At 54.8% G+C, this 23,100-nt stretch overlaps 1 protein-coding gene across 8 annotated transcripts in view; it reads right to left on the minus strand.

The window, feature by feature from the left end:
- STK38L (serine/threonine kinase 38 like) overlaps positions 1 to 23,100 on the minus strand; it is an 84,030-nt gene that overhangs the window by 50,567 nt on the left and 10,363 nt on the right. For 3 of the 8 annotated variants that reach the window (XM_029057208.2, XM_029057210.2, XM_029057197.2), the window contains exons 1-2: positions 4,845 to 4,922; positions 1,022 to 1,194 (exon numbers count right to left, since the gene is read on the minus strand). In XM_029057208.2, coding sequence (XP_028913041.1) covers positions 1,022 to 1,101 — 80 coding nt within the window. In that variant the 5' untranslated portion in view covers positions 1,102 to 1,194; positions 4,845 to 4,922. Of the gene's footprint in view, positions 1 to 1,021; positions 1,195 to 4,844; positions 4,923 to 7,168; positions 7,205 to 10,843; positions 10,892 to 15,273; positions 15,349 to 23,100 lie in introns of those variants that run through there. The other 5 variants (XM_029057188.1, XM_029057195.2, XM_029057192.2 and 2 more) reach the window with 4 other exon arrangements.

Below are 23,100 nucleotides of genomic sequence, written 5' to 3' on the forward strand. Positions count from 1 at the left end.
TCCAAAAAAACCTCAAAACAAAAACCCACAAAAAATGATAGTTGAAGTGACTTACTTTACGGTCCTCCAGACCGTAAGCTTGCCGTGGGCGGGGAACAGGTCTACCGACTCTGTTAACTGCGCTCTCAAAAGCGCGTAGTTCAATGCTCTGCACACGGTAAGCGCTCGATAAACACCATTCATTCATTCATTCCGCTTTCCGCGCGCACAGCACTGTACCAAGCGCTTGGAATCGTACTTTCGGCAACGGATAGAGACGATCCCCACCCAACAACGGGCTCGCGGTCTAGAAGGGGGAGGCAGACAACAAAACAAGTAGACGGGCGTCAACGCCATCAATACGACTGATCGACCGGATGGTCAAATCCAAAGTCTGAGTGGGGGCGAAAAGAACTCAGCGCCCTCAGCACCGTGCTCATTTGTATAGATTTTTTATTACCCTATTAATTCTGTTAATGAGGTGTCCACCGCCTTGATTCTATTTATCGCGATTAAGTTGTCTTGTCTTCGTCCGCCCTTCTCCCCCGATTGGACCGTGAGCCCGTCGACGGGCAGGGATCGTCTCTATCCGTTGCCGAACTGTCCATTCCAAGCGCTTAGTACAGCGCTCTGCACATAGTAAGCGCTCAATAAATACAGTTACCTCACCTGTAAAATGGGGATTAAGACCGTGAGCCCCACGTGGGACAACCTGATGACCCTGTACCTACCTCAGCGCTTAGAAGAGTGCTCTGCGCACAGTAAGCGCTTAACAAATACCAACCTTATTAAATACGATTGAATGAATGAGAAGCAGTGAGGTCTAGTGGGTCTCCGGGCCTCAGTTCCCTCATCTGTAAAATGGGGATGGAGCCCCTGAGCCCCACGGGGGGACGGGGACCGGGTCCGACTCGACCTGCCCGCGTCCGCCCCGCTGCCTAGCACGGAGTAAGCGTCGAATAAGCGCCATCGTTATCATCAGCGGCAGCAGCCGCCCGGGGAGGCCGAAGACAAAGCGAAAGGACGGAGAGAGGGGGCTTACCCGGCTTGCTGCTCTCCCGCTTCCTGGTCGCGGGTCTGGATCCAGGGGGGATTTCTGTCGTCTTTCGTAGCCAGGTCCATGACTCAATCCCACATTCCCCGGCAAGACCCCATCGACGAATCCGGCGTCAACGCCGAGACGAGCTCATTCTCTCCTCGGTGGAAGCCGGGAAGCTGGGGAGGGCAACGGATACCGATGACTGACTGACCGACCGATCGAATCCCCCGCCGATCGGCTCTTCGAGGAGCCGATCACCCGCTAAACCACTGACAAACCGAAGTTGAACCCAAAACGCGTTCACACCCTTCTCTGGACTCGCCCGGGTCTCAGCTCATCGGTAAAACGGGGACTGCGAGTTCATTCGTTCAATCGCATTTATCGAGCGCTCACTGGCGTGCAGAGCACTGTACTGAGCGCTTGGAATGGACAATTCGGCCACAGATAGAGACCATCCCTGCCCACGAACGGCACATAGAATACCACGTGCCAAGCCCGTCGATGGGCAGGGATGGTCTCTATCTGTGGCCGAACTGTCCATTCCAAGCGCTCAGTACAGTGCTCCGCACCTAGTAAGCGCTCGATAAATACGATTGAATGAATGAATGAATTATTATCAGCACTTAATACCATAAGGATTATTTTAAATTGTATTCTCCATGCTCTGGGAAATAAAATCAGAGGCAGCTTTGCCTTTACAAAATCAGTCAGTCAGTCGAGAGTACTTATAGAGTGATTACTGCGTGCAAAGCACTGTACTGAGCTCTCGGGAAAGTACAATCCAACAAGAAACAGCGACAGTCCCTACCCACAGTGAGACTCAGAGAAGCAGTACGGCTCAGTGGAAAGATCCCGGCCTCGGGAGTCGGAGGATGTGGGTTCTAATCCCGACCCCGCCACTTATCAGCTGTGATACTCTGGGCAAGTCACTTCACTTCTCTGGGCCTCGGTGACCTCATCCGTAAAATGGGGATTAATAATAATAATGGGGGTATTTGTTAAGCACTTACTATGTGCAAAGCACTGTTCTAAGCACTGGGGGGGGGATACAAGGTGATCAGGTTGTCCCACTTGAGGCTCACAGTCTTCACCCCCATCTGACAGATGAGGTCCGGAGAAGTGAAGCGACTTGTCCGAGGTCACACAGCTGACAAGCGGCGGAGCCGGGATTAGAACCCACGACCTCTGACTCCCAAGCCCGGGCTCTTTCGACTGTGAGCCCCACGTGGGACAACCCGATGACCTTGTATCTACCCCGGCGTTTAGAACGGGGCTTGCCACATAGTATGCACTTAAATACCATCATCATCATCATCATCATCATTATTATTATTATTACAGTCCAGAGAGGGTCTAGAGCTTAAAGATGCTTCCGCCCCCTCCCCGAGTTCCCCATTTAGGCATTCTTGAAATAAGAGAATTCAGAATTCTTCCCACATTCCAGTCTCCTCCTCCTTTGCTTCCCCTCTCGTCCCATGCCCCACCAAACCCATACTCGCCCTCCAATTTGGAACTGGAATCCTGACACTCTGAGCAAAAATTTAGCTCTGCCTAAACCGAGCAACGTTTCCGTTTGATGACCGATACCTCTCGGCCTGCTTCGGGAGCTCGGTCCCGGCGGCCGACCCAAGGAAGGCAGGAGAGGAGGAAGCGGTGGGCGGCACGAGAGAAAGGGGGAGAGACGGGGAAACGGGGAGCCGGGAAGCAAGGGAGAGCGTGTTCGCGCGGGAGCGCGTGTGTAGAGAATCATATTTCCGACTACAGTGACTGGCATTTTAAGGCGGCGCAGCCCAAGAGTGAGGGGGTGAGTTCTGGCAGCGGTCAGGGGAAAAAAACACAAAGCGCAAGTTATAAACCTCCCCGAGCTCCCTTCGACGCGCCCCAAGGGGGAGAAAGAGCCGAGGTCCTCCTTCCGGGAGGCGTCCAAGGTACGACCGAGCAAACGTTTCGACTGTCGGCTCATCCGGGGCAGTCAGTCGAGCGTATTTACTGAGCGCTTACTGCGGGCAGCGCGCTGCACTAAGCGCTCGGAACGGACGGTTCGGCGATGGATAGAGACCGTCCCTGCCCACCGACGGGCTCACGGTCTAGAAGGGGGAGGCGGACGACAAGACAGGACGTGCAGTTGGGCGTCAATACCATCGAGACGAATAGAATCGTAAATATACACACGGCGTTAACGAAACAGAGTGATAAATAATATATACAGAGATGCACAAGGGCTGTGGGGAGGGGGAAGGGGGAATAGAATCGTAAATATACACACGGCGTTAACGAAACAGAGTGATAAATAATATATACAGAGATGCACAAGGGCTGTGGGAAGGGGGAATGGGGAGGAGGGGAAGAGGGAAAGGGGGAGATCAGTCAGGGAAGGCCTCCCGGAGGAGGTGAGCCCTCAGTAGGGCTCTGAAGAGGGGAAGAGAGGGAGTTTGGCGGAGGTGAGGAGGGAGGGCGTTCCGGGACGGCGAGGGGCCGGGGGCCGGGGGTCGACGGCGGGACGGGCGAGAACGAGGGCAGGAAACGTGTCTGCCAACTCTATTTTATTACACTCTCCTAAGTGCTTAGAGAAGCAGCGTGGCTCGGTGGAAAGAGCCCAGGCTTGGGAGCCAGAGGTCATGGGTTCGAATCCAGACCCTGCCCCTTGTCAGCTGTGGGACTGTGGGCGAGTCACTTCACTTCTGTGCCTCAGTGACCTCATGTGGAAAATGGGGATGAAGACTGGGAGCCTCACGTGGGACAACCTGATTACCCTGTATCTCCCCCAGTGCTTTAGAACAGTGTTCTGCACATAGTAGCGTGGCGCAGTGGAAAGAGCACGGGCTTTGGAGTCAGGGCTCATGAGTTCGAATCCCAGCTCTGCCACTTGTCGGCTGTGTGACTGTGGGCAAGTCACTTCACTTCTCTGTGCCTCAGTTCCCTCATCTGTAAAACGGGAATTAAGACTGTGAGCCCCACGTGGGACGACCTGATTCCCCTGTGTTTACCCCAGCGCTTAGAACAGTGCTCTGCACATAGTAAGCGCTTAACAAATACCAACATTATTATAGTAAGTGCTTAACAAATACCAACATCATTATTACCGCGCTCTGCACGTAATAAACGCTCCACAGATACCGCCGACCGAGGGACATCTGAGCTCCCTGCTCCCGTGGGAAGACTTCCCCATATCGATCCTATTTACCGAGGGTTTCCTGGGTGCGGGGCGCTGGACTAAACGCAATACAACCGACATCCTCCCCGCCCACAACGAGCTCGAGGTCTAGAGGCGGGGGGACGGACGAGGGCGTGGAAGGGCCCGAACGCCTACCGGGAGCCGAAAGGACTCCTGGAAAAATGTGACTTATCTCATTTTCATCTGTAAAATGGGGACGAAGACTGTGAGCTCCACGTGGGACAGGGACCGGGTCCAACCTGATTAGCTCGTCCCCGCCCCAGCGCTCGGAACAGTGCTCGGGGCACAGCGAGCGCTTAAGAGACACCCCAATCATCAGCGTCGTCATCGTCGTCGCCGACCGAACGACGGATACGGACCTAAGCGCTGCAGGGCTGGAGAAAGGGAGCACGGCAGGGCGGCGCCGAAGGGAGAGGGAAAAAGTAGAAGACGGTGACAACTGGGGACCGGGGACAAAATGGCTCTTGAAGAAAATAATCCCCGACGGTGCCCGTGAATTCGGTCTAAAAATAAAGCTTTCCCCTTTCAGTCGTAGGGAAACAAAAATACCAGCCGCTTTCGAGAGGAACCGGAGCCACCGCTCAAAAGCGGGTTTTGACGGACTTCTAAAAAGTACAATTGTGAGAAGGCAAACCGCAAAAGAGAACGTACCGTGCTCCAGTTAGACGGGCATCCCATTCGGGACTTGGAGCAGATGAATGGGACGGTTCTCGTCTTTCAAGATTTTTTCTGGTAGAGAGAGAACGTATCCGAAAATGTCAGGCAGTCAGTCAATCATATTTATTGAGCGCTGACTCTGTGGAGACACTGGACTAAATGCTGGGGAAACTACATGCTTGGGAAGCAGCGTGGCTCCAGTCTATTCTTCACTCCGCTGCCCGGTTCATCTTCCTGCAGAAACGCTCTGGGCCTGTCACTCCCCTCCTCGAAAACCTCCAGTGGTCGACTTCCGCACGAAACAAAAACTTCTCACTCTAGGCTTCGAGGCTCTCCGTCCCCTCGCCCTTTCCTACCTCTCCTCCCTTCTCTCTTTCCACCGCCCACCCCGCACGCTCCGCTCCTCCGCCCCCCGCCTCCTCGCCGTCCCCCGTTCTCGCCCGTCCCGCCGTCGACCCCCGGGCCGCGTCCTCCCGCGGGCCCGGAACGCCCTCCCTCCTCACCTCCGCCAAACTCCCTCGCTTCCCCTCTTCAAAGCCCTACTGAGAGCTCACCTCCTCCGGGAGGCCTTCCCACACTGAGCTCCCCCTCCCTTCCGCGTCACCTCGAATCGCTCCCTTTGCTCTTCCCCCCCGCACCCCACCCCACTGCGGTATATATCTATAATTCTATTTATTTATACTGATGCCTGTTTACTTGTTTAGAGGTCTGCCTCCCCTCCTCCAGACTGTGAGCCCGTAGTGGGCAGGGACGGTCTCTTTATTGCCGTATTATAATTATAATAATAATGTCGGTATTTGTTAAGCGCTTACTACGTGCCGAGCGCTGTTCTAAGCGCTGGGGGAGACACAGGGTCATCGGGTCGTCCCACGTGGGGCTCACGGTCTTCATCCCCATTTTACGGATGAGGGAACTGAGGCACCAAGAAGTGAAGTGACCCGCCCACAGTCACACAGCCGACAGGTGGCGGAGCCGGGATTCGAACCCATGACCTCCGGCTCCCAAGCCCACGCTCTTTCCACTGAGACATACGGCGCCGGGCACACGGGAAGCGCTGAACGGATACCCTAATAAGGAACCCCAAAGCCCCACCCTCCTCTTTTTCCGTTGAAAAAGGAAAAACAAATAAACCCCGATCTGCGCACCAACAAGGCATAAGGAAATCCAGTGCAACACGGCATCGTCCGGATCGGCGCCAAGGTCGGGAAGTTCTCCATAAACAGGCGGTGGAAAATCCCGGCTCCACCGTGTACCTGTCGGGTGACCCTGGGCCAGTCATCTCCCTTCTCGGCGCCTCAGTTCCCTCATCTACAGAATGGGGATCCGATAGCTGTTCCCCCTCCCCCTTTCCCTCTGCCCCTCCCCATCGCCCCTACTCCCTCCCTCTGCTCTACCCCCTTCCCCGCCCCACAACCTTTGGGTATATTTGAACCTATTTATTATTCCATTTTATTAATGATGTGTATATATATCTATAATTCTCTTGATAATAATAATGTTGGTATCGGTTAAGCGCTTACTCTGTGCCGAGCACCGTTCTAAGCGCTGGGGTAGATACAGGGTCATCGGGTTGTCCCACGGGAGGCTCACAGATAATCCCCGTTTCACAGATGAGGTAACTGAGGCCCAGAGAAGTTAAGTGATTTGCTCACAGTCACACAGCTGACAAGTGGCAGAGCCGGGATTCGAACCCATGAGCTCTGACTCCCAAGGCCGGGCTCTTGCCACTGAGCCACGCTGCTCTATCTTGACGGTACGGATGCCTGTCTACTTGTTTTGCCTTGTTGTCCGTCTCCCCCCTTCTAGACCGCGAGCCCGTCGCTGGGCAGGGGTTTTCTCTATCTGTTGCCGAATTGTACTTTCCAAGCGCTTAGTACGGCGCTCTGCAGCCAGTAAGCGCTCAGTAAATATACGACTGACTGACTGACTCCTTAGACCGTAAGCCCCAGGTGGGACCTGATTATCACGTACCTCCCCCAGAGCTTAGTTTAGTAAGCGCTTAAACACCGTTAACTAATAATAACGTTGGTATCTGTTAAGCGCTTACCGGGTGCAGAGCACCGTTCTAAGCCCTGGGGGAGATACAGGGGAATGAGGTTGCCCAGGTGAGGCTCCCAGTCTTCATCCCCATTTTACAGTTGAGGGAACTGAGGCACAGAGAAGTGAAGTGACTTGCCTACAGTCAGCTGACAGGTGGCGGAGCTGGGATTCGAACCCATGACCTCTGACCCCCAAGCCCGGGCTCTTTCCACTGAGCCGCGCTGATTCTGATTCCCTGGGGACCCGTCTTCGCACACATACCGCTCGGTCGAATTCACCTGGCTGGCGGCAGACGCCTCCTCGGACGGTCGTGGGTTCGAATCCCGGCCCCGCCGCCTGTCTGCTGAGTGACCTTGGCCAGGTCCCTTCACTTCTCTGCGCCTCAGTTCCCTCATCTGCAAAATGGGGATCGAGACTGGGAGCCCCACGTGGGGACAGGGACCGCGTCCAACCCCATCCGCTTGCATCCACCCCAGCGCTCGGCACGGTGTCTGGCACATGGCGAGCGCCTAAGAAATACCACTGTTATTATTATTACTCGGGCTCGGGTTTCGGCGGGGTTTTGTTAGCTCACCGAGGGTGGGGGAACGCGTCTACCAAGTGTGTCTCCCAAGCGCTCGGTACAGTGGCGGGGGAAATACGAAAGCCGGAAGCTGTGACGGCCTATTGATCGGTCCAAGAGAGCAGGCAAGGGTTCAAAATAAAACCGGGGAGTCAGAAGGACTCTGGGTTCTAATCCGGGCTCCGCCACTCGTCTGCCGGGTGACCTCGGACGGGCCACTCTCTCCTCTCTGGGCCTCAGTTCCCTCATCCTTAAAACGGGGCGTCTGCCGGGTGACCTCGGACGGGCCACTTTCTCTTCTCTGGGCCTCAGTTCGCTCATCTTTAAAATGGGGATGAAGACGGCGAGCCCCGAGTGGGACACGGACTGTGTCCACCCTGATTAGCTTGTATCTGTCCCAGCCTGGCACAGAGTAAGTGCTCAACCAACACCGTAAAAATAAAAACCCGGGGGCGGGCGGGGGATGGGGAGGGGAAGGAGAGGGCTAATAATAATAACGCCGACGGTATCCGTTAAGCGCCGACTATGTGCCGGGCACTGTCCTAAGCGCTGGGGTAGATACAAGAGGGTCAGGTTGTCCCACGTGGGGCTCCCAGTCTTCATCCCCATTTTCCAGATGAGGTAACCGAGGCCCAGAGGAGTGACGTGACTCGCCCAAAGTCACCCAGCTGACAGGCGGCGGAGGCGGGATTAGAACCCACGACCCCCGACTCCCAAGCCCGGGCTGGTTCCACCGAGCCACGCTGCTTCTCTGATAATTTGGATGGTCTTTGGTGAGCGCTTACTATGGGACTAGCACTGTTCTGTGCCCCGGGGTAGACACACGCTTATGAGCCGCTGTCCCACGGGGGTTCACGGTCTAGGTCATGGGTCCGAATCCCGGCTCTGCCACTTGGCCGCTGTGCGACGGTGGGCGAGTCACTTCGCTTCTCTGGGCCTCAGTGATCTCATCTGTAAAAATGGGGTTTAAAAAATGTCAACCCCATGTGGGACAGGCTGATGACCCTGTATCTCCCGCAGCGCTTAGAACGGTGCTCTGCACGTAGTAAGCGCTTAACGAGTACCGTAATTATTATTATCATTACAGTTCCTGGCACACACTAAGCACTCAATAGCACAATTATTATCCTTATCCGTTTATGGAAAAAAACGAACAAATCGAGCCCCCCCCCCCCCCCCCACGGGTCATCGTTTTCCATCTGCCCCGGCGATTCGATGCTGCGGTTTAAATAATATCGATCACGACGACGGGGCTGGCCACGCGCTTGCTCGTGTTCTAACACACAGTGACCCATAGCGCTGAACAAATACCATCCTTATTAATTACTGTTTTATTATTATTCACTTCCCTGGGCCTCAGTTCCTTCACCGGTCTACGCGCTGAGGACGACAGAGGATAATGACTCCCGGGCTGGGGAGTCAGAGGTCACGGGTTCGAATCCCGGCTCCGCCGCTTGTGGGCTGTGGGACTTTGGGCGAGTCGCTTCACTTCTCTGGGGCTCAGTGACCTCATCTGTCAAACGGGGATGAAGACCGGGAGCCCCACGGGGGACAACCTGATCACCTCGTATCCCCTCCGGCGCTTAGAACAGTGCTTTGCACATAGTAAACGCTTAACAGATATCACCATTCTTATCAGTAGTAGTAGTAGTAGTAGGGTGCTTAGCGCACAGTAAGAACTTCTTATTGTTAACAGATGAGAAGATCTGGGCCCCAGGAAGAGCCCGTCTTGGCTGACGAGTTACCTTAAACCTTGAATTCATTCTTTCCCTCGTATTTACTGAGCGCTTACCGTGTGCAGGGCACCGTACAAAAGCACTTGGGAAAGAACAATAATACCACGGTAAACACACACATTCCCTGCCCACGATGAGCTCATTATAATTATTATTAAGGGTATTAACCGGACCTGGGGCGTAATCGATAACCTTGACTTTAAATAATAACGATGGTATTTGTTAAGCGCTTACTATGTGCAGAGCACTGCTCTAAACGCTGGGGGAGATACGGGGTCATCGGGTTGTCCCACGTGGGGCTCACGGTCTTCATCCCCATTTTCCAGATGAGGTCACTGAGGCCCAGAGAAGTGAAGTGACTTGCCCACAGTCACCCGGCTGACAAGTGGCAGAGCAGGGATTCGAATCCATGACCTCTGACTCCCCGGCCCGGGCTCTTTCCACTGAGCCACGCTGCTTCTCTTAAATGTCCTTATTTTTGGTAGAGGGCCAGAGACTTGGGGATTTCTGCCAATTTGCCCCTAAAAATGAGCCGCCCTCGCCTCCCCCAGTTGGTTTCGTTTTCCTTCATTTTCCAGTCCCTCTTTCCGTGACTGCAACGGTCACCGTTTGTCTCTCCCTCCCTCCCTCCGCTGCTCCTCCTCCGTGTCTCCCATTCTCCACCATCATCTGTGGATAAAAGGCCGCAGCACAGAGTTCAACCATTTGACCTGGGGCAACTCACTTCACTTCTCTGGGCCTCAGTGACCTCATCTGCGATAACGGGGATTAAAAAATGTGAGCCCGAAGCTCAGTGGAAAGAGCCCGGGCTTGGGAGTCTCAGCTGAGTGACCCCGAACAAGTCACTTCACTTCTCTGGGCCTCGGTTCCCTCATCTGTAAAATGGGGATCAAGGCTGTGAACCCCAGGTGGGACAACCAGATTACCTCCTATCCCCCCAGACCTTAGAAAAGTGCTTGGCACATAGTAAGCGCTTAACAAATACCATCGTCGTTATTATTTGATTATTATTCACTTCTCTGGGCCTCAGTTCCTGCATCTGTGAAATGAGGATTCGAAGCCGGGACTCCCTCCCTGCTTAGACGGTGAGCCCCAAGACATTCGTTCATTCAATAGTATTTACTGAGCGCTTACTACGGGCAGAGCACTGGACTAAGCGTTTGGAATGGACAATTCGGCAACAGATAGAGACGGTCCCTGCCCACTGACGGGCTCGCGGTCTAATCGGGGAGACGGACTGACAAGAACAGCAGCAATAAATAGAATCGAGGGGATGGACATCTCATTAAAACAAATCAAAACAACAGCAATAGGTCGGACAGGGACAGCATCCAGCCGGATTATCCTGTATTCATTCATTCGATCGTATTTATTGAGCGCTTCCTATGTGCAGAGCACTGGACTAAGCGCTTGGAATGGACAATTCGGCAACAGACAGAGATAATCCCGGCCCAACGACGGGCTCAGTCTTATCACCTGTATTCACTCATTCAATCGTATTTATGGAGCGCTTCCGATGGGCAGAGCACTGGACTAAGCGCTTGGAATGGACAATTCGGCAACAGAGAGAGACCGCCCCTGCCCATCGCCGGGCTTACAGTCTGCCCCAGCGCTTGGCACATAGCGAACACGCGATAAATGTCTATTTTCCCTACCTTCGAGATCTGTAGTCCCCAGTGGGTCCGACCCGATCACCCCAGCGCCTGGAATGCAGCAAGGGCGGAACAAATGTCGTACGTTAATGAACGGACAAGGCCGGGGGGGCTTCGCAAAAACCTGAATGGCCAAAACCATGAATTGCCGAATTAACAAGCCACGAAACGACGGAACGAACAACGCAAAACCGAGTAGGAAACCGGTTCTCGGAGAGAGGAAACCTCACAGTCCGCACGGCTCCGGGCGCTCGGTAACAAACCGCTCTAACCTTCGTTAATTACACGGGGAGAAAGACAGAGGAAGCAGCGTGGCACCATAGCCAGAGCCCGGGCCCGGGACCCCGAAGGTCACGGGTTCTAATCCCGGCCCCGCCACTCGTCTGCCGTGTGACCTCGGGCGATTCACCTCACTTCTCGGGGCCTCGGTCACCTCGTCCGCAAAAGGGAGATTGAGACGGGGAGCCCCACGCGGGTTCCTCTCTACTCGGATGTCAAGCGCTTAGTACAGCGCTCTGCACGTAGTAAGCGCTCAATAAATACTAGTGAAAGAATGTGTGTCCTCCCATCACCTCCAACTTGATATGACCCAAACTGAACTTATCTTCCCACCACCTAGACGCTGTCGTCCAGCTCACTTTCCCGTCGCTGGTGACGGCACCACCCTCCCTCTTGCCTCCCAAGCCCGCAACCTCGACCTCATCCTCGACTCCCCCCTCTCGTCGCACCCACGTATCCGAGCCATCGCTAAATCCCGTCGGTCCGACCGTCACCACGCGACCGAAACGCGCCCCTTCCTCTCCGTCCACATTACCGCCGGCCCTTCTCCCGGCCGGCCCCGATCACCGTCTCGGCCTCCCGTCTCTCCCCGCTCCAGTCCCCCCTCCGTTCTGCCGCCCCCGGCCGTTTCCTTCGAAAACCTTCAGACCGGGTCTCCCCCCGCCTCAGGAAGTCCGGGGGCGGCCCATCCACCTCCGTATCGGACAGACACTCCTCACCGTGGGCTTTGAAGCCGTCCGCCACCTCGTCCCCTCCCACCACACCTCGCTCCTCTCGCACTCCGACCCGGCCCGCCCGCTTTGTTCCTCTAACGCCGACCTTCTCCCTGTCCCTCCACCTCGTCTAGCTCCCCGCCGACCTCTCGCCCAGGTCCTGCCTCATCAGACAGATGATAATAATAATGTCGGTATTTGTTAAGCGTTTACTATGTGCAGAGTACTGTTCTAAGCGCTGGGGGAGAGACAGGGTCGTCAGGTTGTCCCCCGTGGGGCTCACGGTCTTTATCCCCATTTTACGGATGAGGGAACTGAGGCCCAGAGAAGTGAAGTGACTCGCCCACAGTCACCCAGCTGACGAGGGGCAGAGCCGGGATTCGAACCCGGGACCTCTGACTCCCGAGCCCGGGCTCTTTCCCCTGAGCCGCGCTGCTCTCTAATTGCTCTCCTCCACCACAAAACCTGACTGAAGGCCCACCTCCTCCAAGAAGCCTTCCCTGACTGAGCCCTCCTCTCTTCTCCCGCTCCCTTCTGCGCCGCTCTGACTTGCTCTTTCACTCGTCCTCCCATCCCTACAGCACGTATGTATATATCTGTCATCTATTTACCTCTTTTATTTCTATTAACGTCTGTCTCCCTCTCTAGCCTGCGAGCTCATCGTGGGCAGGAATGTCTGTTGTTATACTGTAATAATAAAAATAATGATATTTATTAAGCGCTACGTGCCGAGTAATAATAATAATAACGTCGGTATCCGTTAAGCGCTTACTATGTGCCGAGCACCGTTCTAAGCGCTGGGGTAGACACAGGGGAAAGTACTCTTCTAAGCGCCGGGGTGGATACAAGGTAGTCAGGTTGTCCCACGTGGGGCTCACGGTCTTCATCCCCGTTTTCCGGCCGAGGTGACCGAGGCCCAGAGAAGTGAAGCGGCCCGCCCCGGGTCACACGGCAGACAAGGGGCGGAGCCGGGATTAGAACCCACGTCCTCTGACTCCCAAGCCCGGGCTCTTTCCACTAAGCCACGCTGCCTCCCCGTTGTACTCGACTCTACTGTACTCTCCCAAGCGCTCAGTACAGCGCTATGCACATAGTAAGCGCTCAATAAATACGACTGAACGAATGAACGAAAGGGACTGCGTCCAACCCGATTTGCTTGTATCCACCCCAGCGCTTAGTACGGTGCCCGGCACGCAGTGAGCGCTTAACCAATACCATCATCATCGTTATCGGGAATCGGAGCGCTCACGGTCCCTAGTCCACATCCCGGCGGGAGGGGGAGATCTCTGAGCGCCTGTGGCACCTTAGCGCTCCAGAGCGGAGGAACGGTTTGGGTTTAATCCCTCATTCGATCGTATTTATCGAGCGCTTACTATGTGCACAGCACCGTACTAAGCGCTTGGAATGGACAATTTGGCAACGGATAGAGACGGTCCCTGCCCATCGGCGGGCTCACGGTCTAATCGGGGGAGACGGACAAAAACGGGACAACATAATCGGGATAAATAGAATGGAGGGGACGGACACCTCCTTCACAAAATAAATAGGGTAATAAAAATCTATACAAAGGAGCACGGTGCTGAGGGGAGGGGAAGGGAGAGGGGAGGGGGTAATCAGACAGATTCATTCATTCAATAGTATTGATGGAGCGCTTACTATGTGCAGAGCACTGTACTAAGCGCTTGGAACGGACAAATCGATTAATCTGCTTTCAGACAGATCTCCGGGGCGGATAGCGGGTGCTCGGCCATTTCTCGTGGCTCGGACTGCTCCCGGGATTTCCTTCACGCTCGGACCGAGAGGCAGGCGGGAAGGTTTCTAGGTTTGGCAGGGCCTCCGTCTTCGATACGGAGAAGCGGCGTGGTCTAGTGGGTAGAGCGGCGTGGCTCAGTGGAAAGAGCCCGGGGCTTGGGAGTCAGAGGTCACGGGTTCGAGTCCCGGCTCCGCCACTTGGCAGCTGTGTGACACTGGGCAAGTCACTTCATAACAATAATAATAATAATAATAACGTTGGTATTTGTTAAGCGCTTACTATGTGCCGCGCTGGGGAGACGCAGGGGAATCAGGTCGTCCCACGTGGGGTTCACAGTCTTAATCCCCATTTTACAGATGAGATAACTGAGGCACCGAGAAGTTGAGTGACTCGCCCAAAGTCACACAGCCGACAAGTGGCCGAACCGGGATTCGAACCCATGAACTCTGACTCCAAAGCCGGGGCTCTTTCCACTGAGCCACGCTGCTTCCCTTCTGGGCCTCGGTGACCTCATCTGTAAAATGGGGAGTAAGACTGGGGGCCTCACGTGGGACAATCTGATGACCCTGTATCTACCCTAGCGCTTAGAACAGTCCCGGGCGCATAGTAAGCGCTTCACAAATACTAACATTATTATTGTAGAGAAGCAGCGTGGCTCAGTGAAAAGAGCCCGGGCTTGGTTGATCGGAGGTCATGGGTTCTAATCCCGGCTCCCCCACTTGTCAGCTGTGTGACTGTGGGCGAGTCGCTTCACTTCTCTGGGCCTCAGTTCCCTCATCTGTAAAATGGGGTTTAACTGTGAGCCCCACGTGGGACGACCCGATGACCCCGTATCTCCCCCAGCGCTTAGAACGGGGCTCGGCACATAGTAGGCGCTTCACAAATACCAACATTATTATCATCGTCATCCTTCTCGACAAAAACGTTCGGGACACGTCAACCGGCTCCTCAAAAGACCCCAGGGGTTGCCCGTCCGCCTCTGCATCAAACCAAAACTCCTCCCCAATGGCTTTAAGGCCGTCCGTCCCCTGGCCCCCTCCTCCCTTCTCTCCTCCTCGATCCCCGCCCGCACGCTGCGCCCCTCTGGTGCCGCTCACCTTCTCGCTGGACCTCGTTCCCGCCCGGCCCGCCGTCGACCCCCGGCCCCCGTCCTCCCTCTGGCCCGGAACGCCCTCCCTCCTCCGATCCCACACACGATTCCCTCGATTCCTCTCCCTCTCTTCAAATCCTCCGAGAGGCCTTTCCCCACTAAACCCCCCACTTTCCTCTTCTCCCACTCCCTTCCGTGTCCCCCCGACTGGCTCCCTTTCTCCTTCCCCCCCACCAGCCCCCTACAGCACTTAGGTCTGTATCTGTCCCTGATCCGGCAGGGATTATCCCTCTTTATTACTATCCTGTCCTTTCCCAAGCGCTCAGTACGGTGCTCTGCACACAGAAAGCGCTCAATAAATACGACCGAATGAATGAATGATTCATATTAATGTCTGCCTCCCCTCTCTAGACTGTAAGCTCTCTGTGGGCAGGGAATGTGTCTGTTTATTTTTGTACTGAATTCTCCAGAGCGCTTACTACAGTGCTCTGCCCACAGTAAACAAGACCGAACGAATGAAAGGGTGCGGATCCAGGTACAAGGGGGACCCGGAGGGAGTGGGAAAATAGGAACAGGGAGGAGACGTGCTTTCACTCACCTCTCTAGACTGTAAGTTCGCTGCGGCCACGGAACGTATCTGTGAAACTGTTACACTGTCGGCTTCCAAGCGCTCGGTACAGTGCTCTGCACACGGTACGTGCTCAATGAATACTGACGACTGACTCAGACACGCAGTAAGCGTTCAATAAATGCCACTGTCAGATCGATTTATAGACCGGTGGATGTTCTTGGTTTAGCGGCAGTCTGCCGAGGCTGGGTTCTCTTCGGGTATAGCGCATTCATTCATTCATTCATTCAACAGTATTCATTGAGCGCTCACTATGTGCAGAGCACCGTTCTAAGCGCTGGGGTAGATACAGGGTCATCAGGTGGTCCCACGTGAGGCTCACAGTCTCAATCCCCATTTTCCAGATGAGGTAACTGAGGCCCAGCGAAGTGAAGTGACTTGCCCACAGTCCCACAGCTGACAAGTGGCAGAGCCGGGATACGAACCCATGACCTCTGACTCCCAAGCTATTATTATCTTACCTCTGAGCCACCTGCATCAAGCATCGAATCCATCTCGGTGCCTCGACCTGGGGGTGGCCAACGTCCGGCTGGGCGGAATTCTCATCCCATCCGGCCCGCTGGCATTTTTGCCGCAGGGCGCTTGGCCCGTGTCCGCATCAGAGCAGTGGCTTAGGGGCAAGAGCGTGGGTCTGACGGTCAGAAGACCTGGGTTTTAATCCCGGCTCTGCCGCCCGTCTGCCGGGTGACCTTGGACGAGTCACTTCGCTTCTCTCCGGCTCACATTTCCCTCCTCTGCAAAATGGGGGTGGAGACGGTGAGTCCCACGTGGGACGGGGACTGCGGCCAACCTGACTGGTTTGTATCCGCCCCAGCGCTTAGTACGGTGGCTGGCACAGGGTAAGTGCTTAAGAGCACGGACTGAGGAGTCAGAGGTCGTGGGTTCCAATCCCGGTTCCGCCACCCGTCAGCTGTGTGACTCTGGGCAAGTCACTTCACTTCTCGGTGCCTCGGTACCCTCATCTGTAAAAGGGAGATTAAGACTGTGAGCCCCAAGTGGGACACCCTGTATTTACCCCAGTGCTTAGAGTGCTCTGCACATACTAAGCGCTTAACAAATACCAATATTATTATCATTAACGAATACTATAATCATTATCACATAGCCATAATTTCTTTATTTCTACTAATGTCTGCCTCCCCCTTGAGACTGTAAGCTCATGTGGGCAGGGAAAGTGCTCATAATAATCATAACTGTGGTATCTGTTAAGCGCTTACTATGTGCCAGGCACTGTTCTAAGCACTGGGGTAGATGCAAGGTAATCAGGTGGTTAGTCATTCATTCATTCAACGGTATTTATCGAGCGCTTATTATGTGCAGAGCACTGGACTAAGCGCTTGGAATGGACAATTCGGCAACAGAGAGAGACGGTCCCTGCCCTTTGACGGGCTCACGGTCTAATCGGGGGAGACGGACGGACGGGAACGGTGGCGATAAATAGAATCGAGGGAAAGAAAATCTCATTAAAACAATGGCGAATAAGTAGAATCAGGGCGATGTACATCTCATTAACAAAATAAATAAGGTGATGAAGATATATACAGTTGAGCGGACGAGTACGGTGCCGAGGGGAGGGGAAGGGAGAGGGGGAGGAGCAGAGGGAAAGGGGGTAGAAGAGGGTTTAGCTGCGGAGAGGTGAAGGGAGGGGTAGAGGGAGCAGAGGGAAAAGGGGAGCTCAGTCAGGGAAGGCCACTTGGAGGAGGTGAGCTTTAAGGGCTCAGGGTCTTCATCCCCATTTTACCGATGAGGTAACTGAGGCACAGAGAAGTGAAGTGCTTTGCCCACAGTCACCCAGCTGACAAGCGGCAGGGCCGGGATCCGAACCCACGACCTCTGACTCCCGAGCCCGGGCTCCTTCCACTGAGCCACGTCGCTTCTCTAATCTATTGCACTGTGCTCTCCCAGGCGCTTAGTACACTGCTCTCTGAGCACAGTAAGCGCTCAGTGAATACCACGGATCGACCGACGGACAGAGCAGCCTGTCTCAAATGTAGTGGCTTTCCATTTCTTGAACCACTTGAGATACGCATATACGCAGCTGTACGTATAATGTTGGTATTTGTTAAGCGCTTACTATGTGCGGAGCACTGTTCTAAGCGCTGGGGCGGATACAGGGTCATCGGGCTGCCCCACGTGGGGCTCACAGTTTTAATCTCCATTTTACAGATGAGGTAACTGAGGCCCAGAGAAGTGACTTGCCCACAGTCACCCAGCTGAGAAGCGGCAGGGCCGGCATTCGAACCCATGACCCCTGACTCCCAAGCCCGGGCTCTTTCCACTGAGCCACAGCTCAATCGGTAGCAATTAGAGCACTTAACTCTGTGCAGAGCACCGGAGCAAGCGCTCGGGATCCGGCAGAGTCGGGCGACGCAAAACCCGCCCCCCCGAGGAGCAGCCAGTCTACCCCGAACTGCAGAAACGAAGCCGGAGAAAGACGCCTTCCGTTTGGAACGGCTCACTGGGCTTCTGGTTTCCTTATATGGAAAATGGAAATCTTGGATTCCGAGGAGGATCCGGGTGGAGAAGAAATTCAGATCCCTCAGAGGTTTTTCTCCAGTGCCCTCTCCGCTCCCCAGGGGTTTGTTTTAGTTACATAACTTCTCCCGGGATCAATTAAAACGCTTTACGGTTCCCGGTGGTCGCAAAATGCCAAGGAGCGATTTCTGCTGCCAAACGCAGGGAGAAGCTCGACTTCGGGGGTTGGAAAGAATCCGTCGCATCGAAGAGGACCAAAACCCGAGGGGCCGGGGATCCCCGGCAGGTCAGCCCGAAGGGGCTACAAACTTAATGACAGCTTTTTTGGAGCTTTAGCAGAAGCTAAAACTGCAAAAAAAAAAAAAAAAAAAAAAAAGCCCAAAGTAACTAAAAAAGATGTTTCGAATCAAAACCACACATCAAAGATGAACTCTCCTCTTGACAATTCCGCCTAACTGCCCCGTAGCCATAGACTTTAAGTCCTCTGGACGTAAGCTCGTTGTGGGCGGGGAATGTGTCCCTTTATTATTGCACTGTACTCTCCCGAGCGCTCAGCACAGCGCTCTGCACAGAGTAGGCGCTCAATAAACTCACCGACGAGCCCAACCGTTCGCTCATCGAAACGGATGACAACCAACACTCCGACGACGTCTCCTCCAAGAGGCCTTCCCCGATTAAGCCCTCTTTGCCCCCCGACTCCCTCTCCCTTCTGCGTCGTCTACGGGAAGCAGGACGCTGTAGTGGGTAGAGCCCAGGCCTGGGAGTCGGAAGGTTACGGGTTCTAATCCTGGTGGTGCCACCTCCCGGCTGCGTGGCCTTGGGCAGATCACTTCTCCGGGCCTCAGCTCCCTCACCTGCAAAATGGGGATTGAGACCGTGAGCCCCACGTGGGACAGGGACTGGGTCCAACCCGATCTGCCTGTTCCCACCCCAGCGCTTAGTAAGAATAATAATAATGTCGGTATTGGTTAAGCGCTTACTACGTGCCAAGCACCGTTCTAAGCGCTGGGGTCTACAAGGTGATCGGGTTGCCCCCCCAGGGGGCTCTCAGTCTTCATCCCCGTTTCCAGATGAGGTCCCTGAAGCCCAGAGAAGTGAAGCGACTCGCTCGAGGTCACACGGCGGACAAGTGACAGCGCCGGGATTCGAACGCACGACCCCGGACTCCCAAGCCCGGGCCCTTTCCGCTAAACCACACCGCTTCTCTGATACCGTTCCGCGCTTAGCGGATATCACCATTATTTATCATCGTTGTTCCGCGTCATCCCTGCACTTGGATCCGTACCATTTAAGCACTCGATATTCACCCCACCCTCAGCCCCGCGGCGCTTACGTAAGTAGCCGGAATTTATTTATTTAGAATAATTCACCTCCATCCCCACTCCCCCCACCAGCTGGTCCGGACGTTTAACTCCCTCCTCGAACCTCTCGTCCCCTTGTCCCCACCATCTCTCTCTCCCCCGTTGACCTCGTTGTCCTTCATCGATAAAATCGAAACCGAGGGGCGCGACCTCCCTAAAATCCCTGCCGCTCCTCCCCGACTCCCCCTCCGACTCTCCCGATCTTCCCCGCAATAATTCCGGAGGAAATCTGTCGTCCCCTCTCCGGATCCACCCCTCCACCTGTGCTTCCGAACCCGCTCCCTCGCACCTTCTCGCAACACTTCTCCCACTCCCTTCTTCCCTCGCGAGCTGCCGTCTTCGACCGTTCGCTCTCCCACGGCTTCTTCCCCGCGGCTTTCGGGCAGGCTTATTCGTTCACTCCATCGTATTTACTGAGCGCTCACTATGTGCACAGCACTGGACTAAGCGCTTGGAACGGACAATTGGGCAACAGACGGAGACAGTCCCCGCCCACTGACGGGCTCACGGTCTAAACTGAAGCAGCGCGGCTCAGTGGAGAGAGGCCGGGCTTGGGAGTCAGAGGTCACGGGTTCGAATCCCGACTCCGCCACCTGTCGGCTGTGTGACTTTGGGCAAGTCACTTCACTTCTCGGTGCCTCAGTGACCTCATCTGTAAAATGGGGATGAAGACCGGGAGCCTCACGTGGGGCAAACAGATGACCCTGTAACTCCCCCAGCGCTTAGAACGGTGCTCTGCACATAGTAAGCGCTTAACAAATACCAACATTATTACACAGTCGGCTCCTTGGGGGCAGCGAGCGTGTCTGCCAACTCTGCTTTCCCGCTCTCTCCCAAGCGGTTCTTCCGCTTGACTCTATTTACTGCCGTTGTTCTCGTCTGTCCGTCTCCCCCGATCAGACCGTGAGCCCGTCAAAGGGCAGGGACTGTCTCTATCTGTTACCGATTTGTCCATCCCAAGCGCTTAGTCCAGTGCTCTGCACACAGTAAGCGCTCAATAAATACGATCGAATGAAAGAATGAATGGATGAATGGGCCTGGCAGTCCGAAGGACCCGGGTTCTTATCCCGGCTCCCCCACTTGTCTGCTGTGTGACCCCGGGCAAGTCGCTTCTCTGTACCTTTGTTCCCTCATTTATTATTAGTAATAATAGAGTATTTGATAAGTGCCAGGCATTGTAGTAAGGGATGGGGTAAATACGAGCAAATCAGGTCGGATACAGTCCCTGTCCCACATGGGGCTCACAATATCAATCCCCATTTTACAGACGAGGGAACTGAGGCCCAGGGAAGTGAAGTGACTTGCCCAAGGCCACCCAGCAGATAAGTGGAGGAGCCAGAATTAGAACCCATGACCTTCTGACTCCCAGGCCTGTACTCTAACCACTAGACCATGACTTGAATTCCCACTTTACAACGGAGGAAACTGAGGTAAAAAGTGAAGTGCCTGGCGCATAGTAAGCGCTTCCCAGATTCCCTAAGAAAAAAGAAAAAACGAATCGCCCAAGGTCACACGGCAGACGGGTGGCGGAGCCGGGATTAGAACCCAGATCCTAGGAGTCCCAGACCCGAGTCCTATTCACTAGGCCACGCTGCTTCTCCCATTTCCTTTAGTGCCGCTCTTAATCGTTCCTTCGTTCATCCTCCCTCCTCCCATCCCTTTTTATCAAACAAAAACTCCTCACTCGGGCTTCAGAGCCGTCCGTCCCCTCGCCCCATCCTTCCTCACCTCCTTTCTCTCCTTCTCTAGCCCAGCCCGTACGCTCCGCTCCTCCCCGTCGCCCCGACTCCCTCCCTCTGCTCTTCCCCCTTCCCCCTTCCCCTCCCCACAGCGCTTGTACATATATGTACATATTTATCGTTCTATTCATTTTATTAGTAATAATAATAATAAATGTTGGTATTTGTTAAGCGCTTACTATGTGCCGAGCACTGTTCTAAGCGCTGGGGTAGACAGGGGAATCAGGTTGTCCCACGTGGGGCTCACAGTCTTAATCCCCATTTTACAGATGAGGTAACTGAGGCACAGAGAAGTGAAGTGACTTGCCCACAGTCACACAGCTGACAAGTGGCAGAGCTGGGATTCGAACTCATGAGCCCTGACTCCAAAGCCCGTGCTCTTTCCACTGCGCCACGCTGCTCCTCCGAGCAGTTATGTTAGTAATCATAACGTTGGTATTTGTTAAGCGCTTACTATGTGCCGAGCACCGTTCTAAGCGCTGGGGGAGACACAGGGTCATCGGGTCGTCCCACGTGGGGCTCACGGTTAATCCCCGTTTTACAGATGAGGGAACTGAGGCCCAGAGAAGTGAAGTGACTCGGCCACAGTCCCACAGCTGACGAGTGGCAGAGCTGGATCTATGGTTCTGTTTATCTATTTTGATGCTATTAATGCCTGTCTACTGGTTTGGTTTTGTTGTCTGTCCCCCACCCCAGACCGTGAGCCCGTCGCTGGGTAGGAACTGTCTCTCTCTGTTGCCGAACTGTACTTTCCAAACGCTCAGTACAGTGCTCTGCACGCAGGAAGAACTCAATAAATACGACTGAATGATCGAACCGACTTCAATTCGATCGCATTTACTGAGCGCTTCCTGCGTGCAGAGCACTGTACCGACCACTGTTCTCAGCGCTGAGGTAGATACGAGATAATCGGGTTGGACACGTCCCACATGGGGCTCACAGTAATAATAATTATAATAATAATGTTGGTATCTGTTAAGCGCTTACTATGTGCAGACCACTGTTCTAAGCGCTGGGGGAGATACAGGGTCATCAGGTTGTCCCACGTGAGGCTCACGGTCTTCCTCCCCCTTTTCCAGATGAGGTAACTGAGGCACAGACAAGTTAAGTGACTTGCCCACAGTCACGGAGTCGACAAGTGGCAGAGCCGGGATACGAACCCGTGACCTGTGACTCCCAAGCCCGGGCTCTTTCCACTGAGCCACGCTGCTTCTCTGATAATAATGTTGGTATCTGTTAAGCGCTTACTCTGTGCCGAGCACTGTTCTAAGCGCTGGGGGAGATACAGGGTCATCAGGCCGCCCCACGTGAGGCTCACGGTCTTCATCCCCATTTTACAGACGAGGCAACTGAGGCACCGAGAAGTGAAGCGACTTGCCCAAAGTCACACAGCTGACGAGTGGCGGAGCTGGGATTCGAACCTATGACCTCTGACTCCTAAGCCCGTGATCTTTCTACCGAGCCACGCTGCCTCTCTAAGATACGAGCTAATCACGTTGGACACAATCCCCGCCCCCCGTGGGGCTCCCAGCCTTCATCCCCATTTTACAGAGGAGGTCGCCGAGGCCCAGAGAAGTGAAGTGACTTGCCCACGGTCACACAGCCGACAAGTGGCTGGTCAGCTCGCCGTAGGCAGGGAGCGTGTCTGTCAACTCCGTCACCCCGCCCTCTCCCAAGCACTTCGGTCCGCTGCTCTGTACGCAGTAGGTGCTCAACAAGTACCGTCGATCGACAGACTGACCGTCCACCCCCGGAGGCCCCGCCCGGCAGAGCTGCACGTTTGACGAGCGAGAGCCTCGCGGAGGCTTGGTCTCGACGGGCTCTCCGATCCGGGTCGGATCCGAAAACAGAGCCGGAGGCCTTGGGAGTTCCCCTCACCCCTGTCTGTCTGCCGGGGCACTTGGGAAATGAGGCGAAAAACCCTACTTCTTCACAGTAACGCGAATAATGAATAATAATCACGGTATCTGTTGGGCGCTCGCTACGTGCCGGGCACCGTGCCAAGCGCCGGCGTGGACCCGAGCAAATCGCGCCGGACACGGTCCCCGTCCCGCACGGGACTCGCGGTCTCGATCCCCGTTTTACAGATGAGGGAACCGAGGGACAGAGATGGGAAGTGACTTGCCCACGGTCGCACAGCAGACGAGCGGGGGAGCCGGGATGAGAACCCGTGACCTTCCGACTCCCGGGCCTGGGCTCTAACCGTCGGGCCACGCCGCTTC

Source organism: Ornithorhynchus anatinus, chromosome 2 (genome assembly GCF_004115215.2).
Source record: "Ornithorhynchus anatinus isolate Pmale09 chromosome 2, mOrnAna1.pri.v4, whole genome shotgun sequence".
NCBI classification, from domain to species: domain Eukaryota; kingdom Metazoa; phylum Chordata; class Mammalia; order Monotremata; family Ornithorhynchidae; genus Ornithorhynchus; species Ornithorhynchus anatinus.